Below are 18422 nucleotides of genomic sequence, written 5' to 3' on the forward strand. Positions count from 1 at the left end.
CCTGATCAAAAGCATGTTGTCATCCAGTACTCCGTCCATCCAGTCTACTCCTTCAGAAATGCTTATCCAACCTATTCATTATCGAAACGCCCTAAATGATTTGCTCGTTAACGGAGATGCCACTGGCACACCGCCAGCCAGATTTGTTCGTCCTGTGTCTCGCAGCCGGCCTCCTCGCATGTTTGGCGTGTTGGCACAGAATGCACAGATATACACCCTCGGCGCATGAGCTCTGAGGTTGATGTTAACACACTTTCCATGCAGCCACATTTCACAGGACTCGCTATGTCGGATGTTAGTCAAGGCCCATCACTTATCGCTGAACAGAGCAACTTACCATTGGATCATGAAGCCGTCTCCCCCGTCAGCCCCCTTTCGGCCACAGACACACTTGACTTGTCTGTCTGTAATAAGGCTTGACTCAGTGAGGGACGACGGCGAGTTGCTATCACCTCGATAAGGTCCCAGGCTACTGCCTTGGAAAGGGCGATGTTGTCCGCCCTGACCCATGGGATTAGACCGCTTCTTACGGTCTTCCATTACTTTGCGAAGTTCGCTTGTAGCATCTCCGATCTTGTCCTTGCGCTCATACATAACAGTCTCAGTCTCGCTCTCTCCATCATGGGGCGACCCTCCCATTGTGTCGTGATTACTACTGATGCTTCTATCGCTGACGCTACGCCTCGAAGAGTGGAAGATGGATCCCACTGGTCTCACGGGATCCGGCAGGGCAAAGGAAGTATTGAACGAGTTGGTTCGGCTAGGAATGATGATAGGTTCATCGTCAGAGGAAGATTCATCGTCGTCTGAGGGTCCCAGCTCGCGTGTCCGGCTTCTATCCCGAGACACCTTTCTCTGGCCCATGTTCGGTTCCCATTCCCATTCATTCGGTACAATGGTCGTCTCGGCACGGGCCCTTCCTCTGGAGTCGATAGTGAATTTCACGGATGTTCGAGTCGGCGGGTGTTGAAGCGACGGGCCCTCAGGTATAGAGGCCAGGCTCGACAGACGATGCGGGTTCTTCATGGGAGACAGCCTTCCTGTTGGTTTGGCCAGAGCTCGGCCGACAGGTGCACTGTCACTGTTGGAACCATTGCTAGCCTGTGATACGGGTCGAGCTGGAGCAAGCTTGGGAAGTACTGGTCTGTTCTGTGTTTGAGCTCTCTTTCCACGATTCTCGCTAAAACTTCGACCCATTCCAGGGCGAGAATTTGACTTGACGGGCGATGGTGCAAGAGCACGATCTGGAGCCTTGGTAGCTCTCAAGTCCTTCATGCTAGTTGATTGCCGGATGCTATCTCCTAGAGGAGTTCTAGATCTCGTTTGGAAGATTGCGCCTTCAGCTGAGCCGGCTTGTGTCACTGGAATGAGAGCAGGGTTATCCATAACAGAAGTGTGAGGGGGTTCAAAAAGCAGACCAGGATTAACTCCTTGCATAGGCTGCCCAAATCCAAAAGAATCATCTAAAGGAGCAGAGAGGGCCGCGGACATGGCGGCACTTGCTGCAGTTGTAGCAGATGCCGAGCCCATAGGGTTCGGGGCGAGAGCACGGTCACGTTGCATCGATTGCATAGGGTCTGCACCTACTGGGGCAAAAGGTGCGGTAGGATCTTGGAAGAGTGGCACCTCGCTGTTCCAGTCAAAGGATCCTGTGTGGCGATGGCCACCTCCACGCTGAACAGGTGTTGTCTGGAAGACATTGGAAGGTGATGCACTAAAGTCAAAGTCCATACTCATTGAAGGGTCCCAGAATGTTGTGGGGGTGGCAGCAGGAGCTGTCATAGGATATCCAAACATATCACCAGATGAAGCCATCAAGGCAGCGAGCTCATGCTGCTGTTGTTGGGAGCTGCCGGCGAAGTCGGGCTGGCCGAAAACCTGATCATTTTGCATGGTGAGCTTGTCGGCAAGCTTGTGTTCCTCCCTATGTCCGGTGGGTGGGGGCGTTGCCGTCTGTGAAGGCTCTTCACCCTTGACTCCGGCTTTCCTAGCCTTCTTGGAGAATTGAGGATACGTGGACGGATCAGGACTGGGCAAAGGTGTCGAATCGGTTATATATTCCTGAGGTACGGTTATTGAGTTCGGGGATGAGGCCAAGCGGCGTGAGGGCTCGACCGGCGGCAGAGGTAGGCTGTTATTGGCAGAGAAGTGGTTTACATGCGTTGCGATTTGAGCGGCAAAGGTTTCGGCAGACAGTAATCTTTTGTGGTTGCTTGTAATCGTGGCTGGAGCGATGTCGACGAAAGAGTTTCGGGAACCACGAAGATTTCCAGGGGTCGAGTTGAATACGGAATAGTCTTCAGCGTAATGCGGCGTCCAGCCCCCGGCGTCGGTAAATGCACCTTGCCTGGGCTTAGGAGTATCGAATTCGGAACTGGAAAAGGCGGCAGAAGTCGGTGTTGCTTCAGATGCTGGTGGGCGATGATTCGAATTGACAAAACTGCTCGGTGAAGAAGTCAGTGAATGTAGCATGTGGAGGATGCTGACAATGTGGTCATCGATGTTGAAGAAAAAGAAAAACAGTGCTGCAGATGTGCTTGCCTTGTAGCCAGTTGATCCCTACTCATAGCAACTCCAATATCTTGTCATAAAAGGCCAGTTCTGATACAGACCGAGCGAAGTATCGAATTCGAGATTGATGATGTGCACGGCCGGTCAGGTCACGTTTGGCTTTTGAAAAGCACTAGCAAGGGCTGAAGTCCATGCAAAAGATTGAGAAATGGCTTTTGATAAATATTTGGAACGAGTAGAGATGTTTAAAGATTGCAGATGGTTGAACGGAGTTCGGTCGGTGAAAGTCGAGCTCGGCTTGGGCAGAGGCTGAATTGAGTTGCGTTCGTTTATGTAGAGATCGAAAGTCTATTTAGATGTGAAGTCGCAGGTCGGTCGGTGGTCGTTTTTCATTACTGAAAGTCGTAAAGGATCATAGAAGAACGGAAGAAAAGCATTAAGGTCTAAGACAGCTTTGCTCGGGCAAGCATGTTGATCAGCCGCTGATGATAAAAAGATGAAATCTGGTGCAAAGGGAGGAATGAAGTTGACGGGAGTCGGGATGGAATACGGGATGGATCCCAAAGTAAGTAAGCCCCGATTAAAAAAAGAGGAGGGGCAGGCAGGGAAGGAGAGAAGCGAGGCCAGGCTACAGGCTACAGGCAGTGTTGGGAAGGTTAAAAAAGAAGGGAGAGAACGAGCAAAAGCAGGGAGAAGAGAAACCCCCGCCAAATGACGCCTGAATGTGCAAGATAAATAGAGAAATTCAGTGTTTGAAGTGTTGATATTGAGACCCGGCTTGGGACTTGTCTCGTTGTCAATGGTGATAAATGGAGGTTGTTTAGTGGGATGATTTGATGGTCCGGCTACTCTGCTGCATGTTGATGGGGATACAGAAAATGATACCGATACCGAGGCCAAAAGCTGATATAGCAAAGCGAAAGCAAACAGAGAGAGAGAGTATATGTACCTTGACATCCAGTTATCACTTTATTATCCTGTCGGTTCTTGGGTTTGTCGAGTCCTCGAGTCTTCGTCCCTTCTTCTTATTCTTCGTCCGTTATCTTCTCGTCTTATGAACGGTGATGCTGTGGTCTTGCGGGTGCCGACGTCGAGTTCGAGTTCTCTTTTTAGGCAGAAGAGGGTCTGTTCGCTTCGCTTCGAGTCGGTAAATTCTTGAAGAGAATGAACAGGTTGGTCCAGGTTGGATAAGGATAAGAAACTGGACGGATGCAGTGGATACAGACGGGAGGAGAGGTACAGTATGTGCCGTGCCCGACCTTCCTATTTACAACACCTGCACTGAATTGGTTGAGCTGAACGGGCTCTCGGCTGCTTGCAGGAGCTCTTTACTCGGTTAGATGACGATACAGTTAACTCGAAACAAAAGAATAGAGCGTACAAGATAGAGGACACTCAGAAAATAAACAAAATAATAAAAGCTATAAACATATGATATGGATCTCATACTTTGAGATCGCAAGCTTGGTAGCACATCACTAACTTCATCATGGAACTTAGCCCGTTGTTGGGCAACCGCCGAGAAAGGAGCTCTTCAGGGGCCTCAGTGCGCTACGGCCTACAAGCATCTGCTAACTTTCCATTAGCCAACCGTTGGAACAGATCTAGACTAGAAGAGGCACCGCCCAAAAGTCATGGAACCGCTGGGGAGATAACACTACAACTAACTATTTGGCTGTTCATCATGATAGCCGTTGATTTACCTTAGTTAACTTAAGCTCGTGTTACTTTCTTAACGAGCAGCTGTGACTGGTCGCTGAAGAGTTATGAGCGGCTGGACCGTCTTTAATAAAACTATCTCATGATGGTTGCCCGCTATGACTCCCGTCATAGATATCTATCTAACTATAGAACAGCATCCTCATAACTAACATGATCAGTCTCAAAATGCTTCATGAGAAAGTCTCGCAGAATGGTTTGATCTGGAGATTGTTCTCATGACAAGGACAAATTTCCCTTTTAAAGAAGGTATACGGATAACAGCTGCAGCTTTCCACCTCAACTTGGACTTTATCCCCTGCATATGCATCTCTCACCGACTGCTGACAGCCAACCAACAAGTCTCGGAAACCACAATCAGCTCACCAACTTGCCATTATCGGCTATTGTCTCTTGTCTCATCTCAGTCATACTGTACAGACGCAGACTGGTTCAGCCTTACTGTCTCGAGCTATGAAGACTTGGATACAGACGTTGCTCGAGAAACAGATGATGCATCACGTCACATAAATATCACACTCCGTCAGTCAACAAAAAAAAACGAGGGGTTATAATATGGTGGACTTTGCACTCGTCATCGAGGTATTTGGGCTAGGCCGTTGTCCGGGCTCTATCTTGCTAGTCGGGGAGCCGGTGGTTTTAGAGTAAATCATAATGAGGTTGCTTTTTGTAATTGCTTTTTTGAGAGGATTAGTGCTCGCCTCACTCATGATGTGATTCCTCCAATAACGTGATGATGGAATACGGTCATCTCTGGAGGTTTCTGATTTGTTAGTTTGCCTTTCTCTTAACCTATAGGTTTGAAGCAGTTTCTGAGCTATCACAGTTGAAAAGCAATGTTGGTCATAGCTGAGTGCAGGAGGCAGCACGGTTTTGCCTCTCATTTGAGGTTAATATCAAGTGTGAGGAGCATTAGCTTTAATAGTAATATTGTCAGGTGCATCTCATATTAACAACTCGCCAATGAAGCTATCATCAGGAGTTGATCCAAGATAAGGTTTCAACGGGACGGGTCGAACGGCGGTTAAGAATAGCAACTCGATAACCAACAGACACGGACACAGACACAGACACAGACCACTCATTGCTGAAACAATAATAGTTTCAGAGGTTTCACAAGCTCTTCAGCTCCTTTTAGTAGTCTCATCATATACACCAACATTGAAGTTAAGGACACCACTATATCTTACAGATGTTTCCATAAGCAACGACAAATAGTCTACGATACATTCAGCTGATTCTAATAGACTATAACATGTGAAAGAGAGCAAGATAAAGTAAAGCACCACGCTGATTCATGATTGGCCATTCGCCATTGACGAGTGTGGGAGTCTTCTGTAAATAGACCCTTCTGGACCGGGGTTTTAAGTGCTTGCATTCTCTCATTCCACTGCTGAGAATTAACATTCCTACAGTACATAAGTCAGTCTAAGATGTTATGCAGCAATTTATGTCATGCTCCTACTATGGATTGTGTTATCAGATGCATATGTATATTGATTTGAAGTTCCATCGTGAGCTGGTGTCAACCCCACAGATGCATTGTCTGGTGGAGTATTTTTTGTTTAATTGATATCCCTCTTTGGCGAAGCTATCACGAAAAAGGTGACTGCCGCGAGTATCTACCGAAGGCCGAAACGGTCAAGTACATCCGAACAAACGTGCACCCTGTTTTAAGTAATAAGTTAATTACTAAGTTATCCTCTGTACGTACTGTACTGCCGGTTACAGTATTCAGTGATCAACCTTCGGCCCCGCTCAACGTTTCCTCCTCCTCCGGACCCTGCTCCCCGGCCGGCCCCATCCGGCATGGCCTCCGCGACGCATGAATTTTGGGAGATTAAGGTGAGTGAATGTTTCTACTGCAGGGAACTTGTCTTGTGTTGACTTGGCTTGCCTCCTCTTCTGCTCACACCCCCAAAGATCTTGACAACTCCGACTCCCTCTCGGCAACGATATCCTTTGATAAGAGTCTCTTGTTAATACCAGGGATGAGATGCTTGTTAGAGTTCTTGATTCCAGACCAGGCCTTGCTTGCTTCAACGATGCGTTGTCATCCAGCCTCGTCACTTTCCTCTCCCCACAGAGCCAGGAGACTGAGTGCCGAGTCCAGACAGGTGCAGAAACCCAACCAGAGGGTTCTCCCCCAGCCTAAATTGCCGTTACGAATTTCCTTGTAATGGAAAAATTGTCTCGTGGTCCACAGCCTGTGTCGGCTTACTTACCAAATCTTCCGTAATTGCCAGCAAGAGTCCACAACCATAGCAGGTTTTTGTTACAAAGACTTGGTTCGGTTGGTTTGACTTGGCCTGATCTGATCTCACTCGAGTTTGACGTGACAAAATCCTGGTTCCGTGGCTCATGCTCATCTCATCGGTACCTGCGTCAGATTCTGAACCTGCCAAGTCGAGATCCGGAACATGTCACGACAACGGAAACAACTTGTAACCGACTCTTAACTGTCAGTGTCTAACTTAACGTGCTTCTCGCTTAAGCATACAATCAAATGCTAAGGTAATACGTACCATATCTCTATACCTCCCTATACGTAGCGAGCAGCGTTTCGCCTAAGTCACGTTAATATCATAATACGTGCTGTAATTACTTGCTTATAAACAGTATCAGTTTCTGGAAGCTCGCTACGTAAATGGGTTCCCTTTCAGGAACTTTAATCGTACTTCATTCGGCTCGACGATCAACAAGGGATCTTCATCTCCCGCTTGCCGACCTGTCTTGTCCTTGTCAGCCCTGGAGTCTGTATGGACTTAGATCTTGTCTGTCACCTTGTCTAATAACGGCAAACATCAAACATCATCCCCAACGTTGCAATACTCCCTGGCGTGCTGGTTGATTCCCTCTATATCCCTGATCTTAATACGCGCCACATGCCTTGGTCTTCTGCCAGAGCGACTAGGTCTTCCTATTCTAGAACCGCCGAGCATCATGCCAGCCTTTCATAGGTCCTAAAAGCTTCATTAAACCCCCGTGGCGCCACTTTTCTTTCTGCAAAGCAGCATTGTATCGTTGCAACGGGCTCACGAACCAGCCTTAGGTTTTAAATTGCCGTCACATCGCGCCAACTTGTCCTCGAAACAAACGTAGCCGATGATCCTTCTCATAAGGCGTTTCACGGAAAGGTCCGTCGTCTTCAACGATCGAGACAAGTATCACACCGCGTAATTCGTATAAGCAAAGCGAGCTCAAGTGTAATCAACTGAAAGTGGTATTGGGCGACCGTAGTAGCTATCTATCTATTGTAAAGCATGCCGTTGACTTCGACTGGCCAGCAGCATTGTCCCTCTTGCTCGTTTCAATCATCAGGCTCTTCCCTAAAGGAAGGCTCCCAATCCTAAACCATCCATTCTATCTAGTGCAGTAAAAGCAAAACTCCTGGGGGTATCTCTCGAATGTGAGCAGATGTACAAAAAGGAAATAAGAAGTAGAAAAAGAATTGTTGATATGAATCCTCCACTTTTTTTCCTCAGCTTCTCTCCCATCCTGACATGTACTTTTCCAAGCCCAGCTTTGAATGTTTGAATACCTTTTTCCTGATCCGGCCTCGAAGCCAGGCATTCCATGTTTCCAAAAAAGAAAAACCTCCAAGAGAAGAAATAAAAAAACCAATCAAAGAAAGACGAGAAACGGAGATTAAACAAAAAACTAAAGCTTCCAGGATCGACAAAAATCATCCCTAGCTCCAACTGGTATCAAATGTCATCCCAAATCTTTTCATAACGTAGCGAGTGTAGTGTCATCCACGACTGGGTCTGCTGTCGCGGGAAGACGGAAATCAAAAAAGGAAAAGTCTAATTGCAATGGTCGTAGCGAGTTAAATCATGTTCGGAAAGGGTTCAGTCGTGACGAGGACGTTTCCAGACATCGGGTCAATGGTGTAGGGCTCCTGAGGAGTAAGAAGGTGATGGTGAGGGTGAGACTGAGGATGAGGATGAGACGTAATCTGTGACATGGTGGAAGGTCGGGGCGTAGTGGCAGTCTCCATCGAGGAGCCTGGCATCTGGGGCGTGATAGGTCGTTGAGCATCGGTCTTGGGCTTTGCCATGCTCGACATGGCAAGCGCCCTGGCGTTGCTGCTCTCGCGGCGACGTTTAGGCGTATCCTTGACCTTGAGGTGTGTGTGGCACTAATGATTGTTAGTCAGGGATCTTCTAATAGGAATAGACAAGGGTTACCTTATAAGCATGCCTGAACCAGGTGGTTCCCTTCTTCTTGCTGCTGACGAGTGCGATCCACTCATTGCAACTGCCGCAGAGGCCTTCCCAAACATCAGGGTTACCGTCCATGCGGCGCTTCTGCTGGGGCTCCTGGAACGAGCTTCCAGTGGCGGCGCTGATACCATGGGAGAAGGACTTGTCGTACCAGAAGGCAGAGTTCTTCAGAACGAGCCACCTTCCAGGCTTGCAGATTCCACACCATCCCTCTCGCTTGTTACCGTGTCCTCGTACCCATCTAGGGGTGTAAAGGTCGCCCTCAAATCGTAGCTCCTGCTCGCGGGGAATCATGTCGGGGTCCTCGGGGTTCATGTCCTCGGGAGGAGGGGGAATCTGCTCCTCCTGGAGAGCAGCGTACAGATCCGGAGGGTCAGAGAGATCAGTGTAGTGACCGCTAAGACAGCTCGCGTCACCGTTGCTCTGAAGCATCCTGAAGAGACCGTGAGACAGAAGAGGCTGGGGCGGGTGGAAATGGTTGACGTCGGTTTGCCACTGTTGCTGCTGAGCCATCTGAGAAGGAAGCTGAGTGGGAAGCAACATGCTGTTTCGCTGGTAGACAGGAGTACTGGGGACAACGAATGGCGTCTGCTGCATTGCCTGGAGGTTGCCGTAGTTGAGAGGCAGAGGAGAGGCGCCCATGGCGGGAGAAGAGTGACCGGAGAACATCTGCTGATGGTTGTTGTAAATATCCTGGCAAGGGTGGTAGGCGTATTGAGCGGGCTTGCGGCTCGCAGCAGTTCCGTAGGTGCCTGTAGACCATCGCTTGACTCTGGGGCCTTCGACACTGTAAGGAGCAGATCGGACGTTGCCAGGTCGAGGAGAAGGAGAAGCGCCACGACCACGGCTCTGAGTTCGGACAAGATCGGTTCTTGACTGAGGAGTCATTCGCGGCGAAGCAACAGGTGAAAGCTGAGTTGAAGACATCATGGAAGTGCGGTTGGAAGGAGGAGGGTAGTCTGAGCTGAAGGAGGGTGCCTCAGACAGAGCTGCAGAGAAGTCATCGTGAGGCATATCAGAGAATGCACCAGAGGTAGACATGGAGAATGAGGAACCAGACATGCGACGCTGTTTTGAACCATCGTCGATAGCCATCAGGTCCTCCTCCATGAGAGCACCGTGCTTGAGGTCAAGAACAGGAATGGCCTCGTCAGCAGTGAAGGAGTTACCCATTTGCATGGTCATATCATATTCCATGCCGTGAAGATCAAAGTGATCCTCGTGTGGCTTGTCCATCCACGATGCTATTTGAAATCAGCTGAGTGATATGAGATGAATGGGAATGTACTTACAGTTGTCCATAGTGGGAGGATAAAAGTCTTGGTGCATGGAAACGGGTCGTGACATAGTCTCGCTGGGAGTTTGCTGGAATGAAACAGACGATGTGTCCCAGGATGGCACTGATGAGAAGTCCTCGGCGCCGCAGAAAGAAAGTCCTTGGTAGATTGGCATAGGTCGGGGCTTAGACTGGGTCACTGGTGTCGACCACATCTCATCCGAGCCCATCATGGACTCGTTCTCGGTGAAGTCGTTGTGGTTCATCTTGGTTGTAGGCGTTGGCCTGGATGACTATGGTTGTGAAGACTATCGCAGATAGTAGTGAAAGGGAGTGAAGTCTCAACGTTGATGTTGCTGTGAGCATCAATTGTAAGTATTGTGTGAATGGTTGAAAGGAATGACAAGAATCATGAAGCATACAGTAAGGTGTGACAAAAGCAGAACAGAAGAGCCCTGTCAAAGAGCGAACCGTTAAGCTAATATGTAGAGTCTATCTGACAAGGGCTAGGTAGTGTCAGCATGAATCCGTGATGGACGATCATGTTAAACGGGTTCAGGGTGCAAGGTCCACATCATCTCTGGATCTTCGGGAGTGCCGCGGAACATCTCTGGCTTACCTGGGTAACTAAGAAAGCAATGGCCAAGTCGAATGTGGGAGTAATTTCCGGTTTGGCAACATGCGCTGTAAGGAATGTGTTGTAAGGAACGAGTTGATTCGGAAGCAAGGCGGTTAGGGTATATCTGTAGTGCTATCGAGAGAAACAGGATCCCTTGAGCTGCTGGCAGCGGAGACGTGCAGAGAATGTATCGGTTGGTTGTTGGTGTAAATGAAAGTGGTATAGTTGGTGAGCCTTGTTCTTAAGGAGAGGATGTCTAGACCTGGATTTGGATAGCGGTGGGCAGAATCGTTGGATATTATACGATTTGATGATTTGCAAGTGTTTGTATTAAGGAAAGACTAGAAGAGAAGAGCAGATTTGCAGAAGAAGCGTGTGCAAGAGAGGATAGGTCGAAAGGGCGGAGCCGGAACCTGGAGGTATAAGAGTAGACGTGTATGAAGGGTAAGAGGCATCATCCATGGAGGCAAGGTAGCTCCGCAAGTCAGGGACGGTCACCAGGGGAGAGGTTTGGATAGACGGGAGGGGCTGGACCGAGTGGATTCCAGGACACAACACAGACCGATCTATGAACTGGTACAAGTGAAAGCGGATACATAGCAAAGGAAGGAGGGGGTTATCCGGTGCAAAACAGAGTCGCAGCGCTGCTGGGATGGGATGGGCCCTCGCAGGTTGCAACTACAGTAGTATGTTCGTCAATAGAGTCAAGGAAGTTGAGAAGCCTGTGGGGCGGCAAGACAGGGGCGTTGACAGGGATGTACATGACCCCGGACTAAGGATAATAAGGCCACAGCTTTCAGTCGACAAGGCTGGCGTGCATCTGCTAGCATATTTTAGTTGTTGAGGTGGGTGTAGAGAGCTGAAATGATGATGAGAGGCATCCGAGAGAATAACAAGTGGTGGAATAAAGGTCCTGTATAGTGTTGTCGATATCCCAAACAGAGACCAAGACAACCAAGAGTGGCGCAGGCTTCAAGAGTGTATCGTCAGGGGGCTCGATCGGGCCATTGGACCATCCAGTCGGGCTGCACAACAGCGACTCGATGGAGGTGGCTTGTCTCATCCTATGCTGAAGAAACAAGAGTTGACGGGGGATGTGTGGAAGGACGGGCGGGCTAGTGAGTCGACAAGATCGAGCCTCTCATTATGTCGACTCAAACTGAGCCACGTTAGACCAGTCTGGGGTTGACAAAACTTCCGACGACCATGGGCTATGGTTGCAGACACACCGCAGCTGTTTCTCGACACTGCTATAACTTGGTGCCTCACCCTCGGCCGCTCGATTTGACACGCCCATGAGGGTCGGCCGGCACGCCCCTCTAAAGACCCGGAAGAGGGACAATGTGCACCAGAGTCGAGACAGGCCAGGGTGATGTAGATGCGTGTGCTATTTTTCACAACAGTTGAAACCGCTAAAGCTCGGGTGTGGTGGCTGATGCGTAGGCTAATTGCTTGACGGGTGCCATGATCGAAAGATTTCAGGAACCGACCCGAATAGCTACGGGATCGCCTAGTCCACACCAAACCAAGTGCAAGTCTTTCAAAATCTTTTCGAATAACGACGACATGGCTTAATCATATCGTACATACGTCAACGACCCCATCCTCTGATCCCCCGCATGAGGTGCCGATATGACGAGATACACTGCTTTAGTCTCAATCGTACGGCGGTGAATCCGGCAGGGAGCTTATGAGAGTCTTTCATCATTGTATCGATTCGGCGGCGACCCGTGTAAGCGAAGCGGCGAAAACTCGAGGCAACAATGTCTGTGTGTATTCTGTGGGCGATAGGTCATCAGAAAACTTGTGGCTCAAGATGAAGACGAAGCAACGCCATTTTGCATCGCGGCGGCAGACGATGCGCCCTGAAATCTAGGCTTCAACCAGTCGATTGAGCAAGAAGGTGTGACATTCTAGTGGCAACAGACGAATCGGAAGCATACGTGACCTATAGCAGAAGTAATGTCTGGCGCTGATATAGACTGAGATATGAGCTATCCAATTTTGAGGCTCTTGCTTCCGTCTGGTCTTGCTTTCTCTTGGAGGGTATATCCGACTGAGACACTGCTGAAAGTATAGCGGCCCATCTGCTAGTTTCTGATCTGTTGGCTGCTGTCTGCTGCTGTAATCTGGTTCGAGATGCGCTGGAAGCCAGAGGTTGCAAGCGTGAGAAGACTACGACAAGCGTGTGTTTGAAGTTGTAAGAGGTGGGTCAGGAAAGAGCATATGATTTGCGAAGGAAGGAACAGGGGTCTAATTGATAAAGCGGGACGAGTCTCTTGTTCCTACCGTTTTGGCGTAGAGGCCGCTATTCTGAGCTTATGATTGGAAGAATGAGCCACGTCTCAGCTCTAAGCAGGGAGACCGGCGTGTCTCAGATCTGTCGCAAGACCAGGGAATATTAGACGAGGTCCACTGATACGTCGGAAGGTACCCACCCACTGATTTCCACTGAACCACCTATTTCGTGGCAGCGTGGCTCAACTGAGAGAGCGCTGGGAGATGGAAGCAAGCTCATTAATTAATTGCCCGAGCTTCCCCAGCCCGTAGCTAACGAAAGCCACAGCCAAATTAACTTACTCAGTTAGCAGCTGAATTCGGCGAAGACATGACCACATCAGCGCACGATCAAGGTCCAAGCACATCTGTAGGTAATATGTAGGTAGGTGAAGTTGAGCGGTGGGTGTTATTAATTGTTGTGGATCATCTGAGTCTATGAATAGCAGATGGCAGCTGGTTTTGCACAGACTGGCACAACACATTCTCTAACAACCGGTCCTTCCCAACTTTACTTTTACCAAATCGCTAAATCGCCAAATCGCCAGATCTCGATCTTCAGTGCTTTTTTCATCCGTTTTAGTCTATTCGCAGCTCAGCTTCCATCGCCAACTAACTAATTTGCTACACCTGAACACAGAACATCATTGCGATTCCTCCACTTTGGTACCTTCAACTTCGATTAAGAATCCTCCATTTATTGTTCATATCCATAATCATCTCTCCAACACTCAGCAAGTGCCGGATCCTCCTTAGGGGTCAGGGAAGAGCCCAGTTGACACTGTTACATCGCTTGTGTGGGCAATCTACATACTGAGTGTATTGTATTGGCTTCTTGTTCTCTCATCATTCCACCTCGTCTCGTCTCCATACAGCCCCATTCGCCTAATTCGCTCATGTTGTGTATAAGTATAGATGTGTAATTCATTATCAAAGTGCAACGCGTCATCTGATAGCGTCTTTTATGACGACGAGTTTCCTCTAGGTTCCCTGTCACTGTGTGCCTCTGTCTCTCACTCTTTCTCTCTGTGTTATGCCTGTGCCTGACGCTAAATATGTCCGTGTTTTTTCGTTTCTATGCTATTATGTATGTGCTCGCCCTCTCCACCTTTGAGCACGGTGAATTCTGCCAGCCAGCTGGGTTGAGCCCAACAGCTTGGTACGTTGGGATGAAAATTGAGGCTGTCAGATCACTATTCAGCAGACTAAAAGATTAAATTCGTTTTGCATGAAGACTTAAAGAGGTGCCAATGCTCAAAAGATTGTTGAAGATCGTGATCTTCCTTGATTATCTTGGCTGATTTGCGTGCTGCAACCTGACCTGCGTGCGGCCTTGATCACGCCGAGGAAGGCTAGTATCACGCTCGTGCATTTCCACTTCGAGAGAGGAAAAGCCCGTCCGGTTCGTTCGAAACTGGACAGGAAGTTGCAGGGACCTGGGATTATCTTCTACGTGCCTTCTACGGTCCTTCGATGGGTCGCCAGCGCCCGGTAAGGCCGTATGTTGGCCAGGGTCTAAGACGTCCAATGGTCCGTTCCTGAAGCACTGCTAGAATGGGAAATTAAACCACCGCCTTTTTGGGTGAGAGCATGAATCAGGCCTTGTCGTCTTGCACCAAAACGAACGTCACGAACCAATGATGACACCACATTTCCCCCGCAATGAACTCTCTTTATCAGTTTTCATTCTTTTGCTACGTTACTCGTAAACATTGTTATCAATATCCGGGCATCCTTGACGACTTCTCAAAGCTGTTTTATCTGCATGTCGATATCTGCCGCATCTGTTTCTGTTTCCGTACTCTCCCCGGTGCTTCTGGAAATAGAACAGCAGAAACGTTGCTTCAATGGGTCTGATCCCCTTAAAACATTAATGTATTTAACGCAACTCTCGTAGAAACGTGAACATATGATCCTATCCCAGTCGTAGCCTTATCATGCCGAGCCATTCTTCCCTACCCTGGCCTGCGCTCTTTAACTTTTACCAAGTCACTAGTCCTTGTTGATTCGCTTCCACACTTCATTCTCAGCTGCAGCAAGGCTCTCGCCAGCGGCTGAAGCCCACTTCTTGGCGGCCGACCAGACTCCCTCCCCCTCATCATCGCCTATCAGTGATGGCCTGCGTTCCTGTGCTACTGAAGCCTCATGTGCAGCCCGCTGTGAGCTGGTAAACTCAGATGCGTGCACGTTCTGGTGATAGCCTGGTGGGTGAGAAAAATCGCTACCGCCGGTTCCGCCCAGCACGGCCGTTGGGCCCGGGCCAGCCATCGGTGACGGGCCAGGCGCTGTTACCGTTGAAGAACGAGGTGCGGTGAACTCCGAACCGCTAGATACAGGAGCGTAGGACATCTGAGGAGGCATTTGTGTAGGCTGCGTGTGGACATCACTTAACGTCTCTCCAGTCTTTGGAGGCGGTGGAAGGTAAGATCCGCTTGGTGGTTCCGGTACTGCTCCCGGCTGCGGAGCTGGAGGGCTAGAGTCTAGTGCGCTCCGAGTCGGTGTCGGCTGGATGGATGCGGAAGCTTGCGGTGCTCCGGTTGGAGCTGGCATGGACGGGCGGGCTCCAGGTTGAGCTGCCGGGTAAGTGGAAGTGGCAGTGGCAGTTGTAGTAGGCACTTCATTGCTCGCTGGTTGATTAGAAGGTGTTCCTTCATCGTCCGATGAAGCTGTTTTTGGAGTGACTCCTGATGGCTTTGCTGCCACAATTGGGCTTGCGGTATGAATGGTAATGGGAGGCATGTCAGCGGTATCTAGAGCTGTCGTGTGCAAGTAGTGATATGTATTGAAGGGTCTTTTGTGATTTGAGAAGTTGTGTGTTTCTAGTGGGTTTCCTTTGAGCTATTGGTGCTTAAAAGACAGAACCAGGGAAACTGAAACTCTGATTGTGATGAGGTGTTGTTTGAACAAAGAGCGTGGCGATGGCTGCCAACTACGTCATGTGATCTCAATTGCTTCGGTGCCTACATTAGCACGCGGTTACCTGCAGTCTGCGGGGAACTGTCGATCAGATTCCGTCAACAGCTTCAGGACCTTCAACTGATTATTTCCAAATGCGGAGTGCGAGAATTATTTCTTGATCAAAAGGCATGCTCTTGATTCAGGTACACCGTAAGTGACGTAAGAAGCTACCAGCTATGACAACTACCCTGAAGCTCTCTTGCTGGGCATCTCAATATCATACATGCAACACACTGTCTTTTGCCCTTAGAAAAGGAATATATATAATATGTGTTGCCGTGGCAGTGATTAGCAGTCCGTAAATGGGACAGTCATGCGATACTCTAAACTCGAAGGGCAACGCCAAGGAGGCTTATCATTGAATAAAGTTGAACCCTTAAACTTTATATAATACCAGCTTCCTGGTCGGGTAGGGACGTGAACTGAGTATACTTGCTAAGTTCAGTATGCCCATTCGTTAGTGCAGAAGACTATTTCAATATGGATTCACAGTCTGGTCTGACTCACTGAGCTCGGCAAATAGGGTAGATGGGCATTCCAGATCGGATCACTTGTACTGGGCATTCTGTAGTATACCTAAGAAGATTCAGAGTTACCACATACCACATCAAAGATGTCATTACATCACTGGGAGTCTATATAGAACATGTAAACTGAAGATATGAACATCACACCCAGGAATGGATATCCCTATCCGTGTCCTCCGGCCAAGCTCTACTCCATAACCAAGCACTCAAACTTTCTAAGCTGTTGCTGATTTATACGGACAGCCCGCAAATGCTCTTTCTTTCACACGCTTCTCGAAGTCATTGGTCTCCTCAATGCCCTTACCAACAACCTTCTCAGGACCAATGTCCTCAAAGAGGAATCCTTCAGACTTCATCTGAGGGCCACCATCACCAGGAAGGAGACCACCAGCCAGCCATGTAATGCAAGCCTCAGGGTTCCAGCGCTGCCAGAAAGTAGCAGGAACGTAGTAAGGCTCCTTCATATAATGGCGAGTAGTGATGCGACCTGTCTGTTCATCTGGTTGGGAGAGGTGCTCCACGCCACTGACACGAGGGAGACAGAGGAACCGGACGACAAGTTTACGAATAAGTAGGAGACCGTATGTCAAGACAGTAATGGCCAAACCTGGTTCCGGGAAGCTATTCACATGTCAGTATGCTCGAGCCGGGATAGTTAAAGGCGTGAACTTACCCAAATGCACGTCTCAACCGAGGTCCCATGAGTACGCAAGCTGCTGGGTTTCCGATTGGAGCGGCAAACCTAGGATACGAGTCCAACAGCAATTCCATCAGGACGTCACCAAGCTTCTGAACCTCTTTCGTAGGGCGCAGGTACTTGTCCTCGTAGTCTTCTCCGAATCGCGAGACATCCTCCAAGAACTCAATGCCATCAGTCCACTCGCTCTTCTGGAGGATAGTCTTGTAGTCGATATCCATCAAATCGGCGACGTATTTCCACAGAGTTGAGATGGCAGCCACTTCCATATCGGTTGGAGCACGCCACTCATACTGAGTAAGGAATCTAACGGGCTCGGCAAAAGAGGCGTACAGAACGTAGAGGAGATCCTCTTGCTTGATCTTGCCGGCCTTGATGTATGGTGCGTGTAGAAAGTTTGTGCGAGCAACTGCCTTATGAAGAACTGACGATGTAGGGGCAAAGTTTGCAAAGCTGTGTATGTTAGTCAGTTTACCGCAGCAATGAACAGAATCAGATGAGCTTACCAAAGATAGACGACCTCAGTGTCTGCATATCTGTGAAGTATATGAGTATGCAGGCATATAAGACAAAAGGTGGACAACTGTACCTCTTGGGTGCTTTCATACGGTTGGCCAGATCACTACCACCATAAAGAACATGGCCGACATTTTGCACAGCATAAGTCTATTCAGGTCGTTAACATGGAACTTGTATGAACCTGGCCTCAGTTGATTTAACATACTTCGAATAGAGCGAGACGGGTACCAAGATCGTAGAAGAGCGGAAATTCGAGGTTTGCCATAACCTTGACAATTTCGAAAGCATTCTGGTTTGTCATTCGACCTAAAGAAGCACGATCATGGAACCCAAACTTGGAACGAAGCGAGTTCACACGAGAAAATCGCACAAGAGAGCAAAGAGCAACATAGCCGATGAATATACCCAAGAGAACAGGACCCGAGATAGAGGTCGGCGCAAAGCTGGTAAGTAAGTCTGAGTGAAAGCCCGCTGACGACGAGCTATTCAAGCCAGGCTCAGAAACAGACATGTGAGCATCCATAGTGGCGATAACTCTACCAGTCGCTCTCTGGATGAGGGGAAAACAACTTGACGAGCAAAAGTGAGGTAGGATTGTCTACAGTAAAGGATCGGAATGTACTACCATATTTATGGAACACCCTTGTAAAGATAGCAAAGGCCACTGCTACCTGCACGGCGTTCAACCCAAGTCGGGCATGTCTTGAACGTGCCACTAATACCACTAGGTGATGACGCGCCTCCACAAAGCCTATCAAATGACAGACATTGGCAATGATCATCGTCGTACAAAAAGTGCAGATATCGTGGATATAGTGTATTAGTGTTTTCGACGGCGTCTTACAGCTTTCATTGGCCGCTTATGGCTGCGGGATTCTATGCTGACAACAGGCATGTATATAAGGAAATACGAAAAATCTCACTCATGTACAGATAGAAAACCCCACTCATATTTGCTGGACACAGGGTCCTCGACGTTTAAGCACAAGCGAAGGAGGTAGGTTACTCGTTGACCGTCCAATGGTAATGTACCGAATACTGGGGATGGATAACTAGAAAGTTGGCCGAATATTAGACATTTTTTATTATAGAG

The 18422-nt window shown here is 48.8% G+C and overlaps 4 protein-coding genes across 4 annotated transcripts; all 4 read right to left on the minus strand.

Annotated features, from left to right (window-relative positions):
* Window positions 1-78: 78 nt before the first annotated feature.
* Window positions 79-2472, minus strand: FIESC28_01360 (uncharacterized protein; the record flags this gene model as incomplete). The annotated part of the gene is made up of 2 exons (XM_031155511.1): window positions 79-283; window positions 338-2472. 2 exons carry the CDS (start codon window positions 2470-2472, stop codon window positions 79-81), a joined length of 2340 nt encoding a protein of 779 aa, XP_031020458.1.
* Window positions 2473-8059: 5587 nt separating this feature from the next.
* On the minus strand, window positions 8060-9998 carry FIESC28_01361 (uncharacterized protein; the record flags this gene model as incomplete). Its single annotated transcript, XM_031155512.1, has 3 exons — window positions 8060-8371; window positions 8421-9700; window positions 9749-9998. 3 exons carry the CDS (start codon window positions 9996-9998, stop codon window positions 8060-8062), a joined length of 1842 nt encoding a protein of 613 aa, XP_031020459.1.
* Window positions 9999-14620: 4622 nt separating this feature from the next.
* Window positions 14621-15367, minus strand: FIESC28_01362 (uncharacterized protein; the record flags this gene model as incomplete). Its single annotated transcript, XM_031155513.1, has 1 exon — window positions 14621-15367. The coding sequence occupies one exon, from the start codon at window positions 15365-15367 to the stop codon at window positions 14621-14623; it is 747 nt and encodes a 248-aa protein (XP_031020460.1).
* A 961-nt stretch (window positions 15368-16328) lies between these two features.
* FIESC28_01363 (uncharacterized protein) lies at window positions 16329-17852 on the minus strand (the record flags this gene model as incomplete). The annotated part of the gene is made up of 5 exons (XM_031155514.1): window positions 16329-16734; window positions 16787-17263; window positions 17317-17346; window positions 17400-17476; window positions 17535-17852. 5 exons carry the CDS (start codon window positions 17850-17852, stop codon window positions 16329-16331), a joined length of 1308 nt encoding a protein of 435 aa, XP_031020461.1.
* Window positions 17853-18422: the final 570 nt, after the last annotated feature.

This window comes from Fusarium coffeatum, assembly GCF_003316985.1.
Source record: "Fusarium coffeatum strain FIESC_28 chromosome Unknown BRIP53273_contig_34, whole genome shotgun sequence".
NCBI lineage: Eukaryota > Fungi > Ascomycota > Sordariomycetes > Hypocreales > Nectriaceae > Fusarium > Fusarium coffeatum.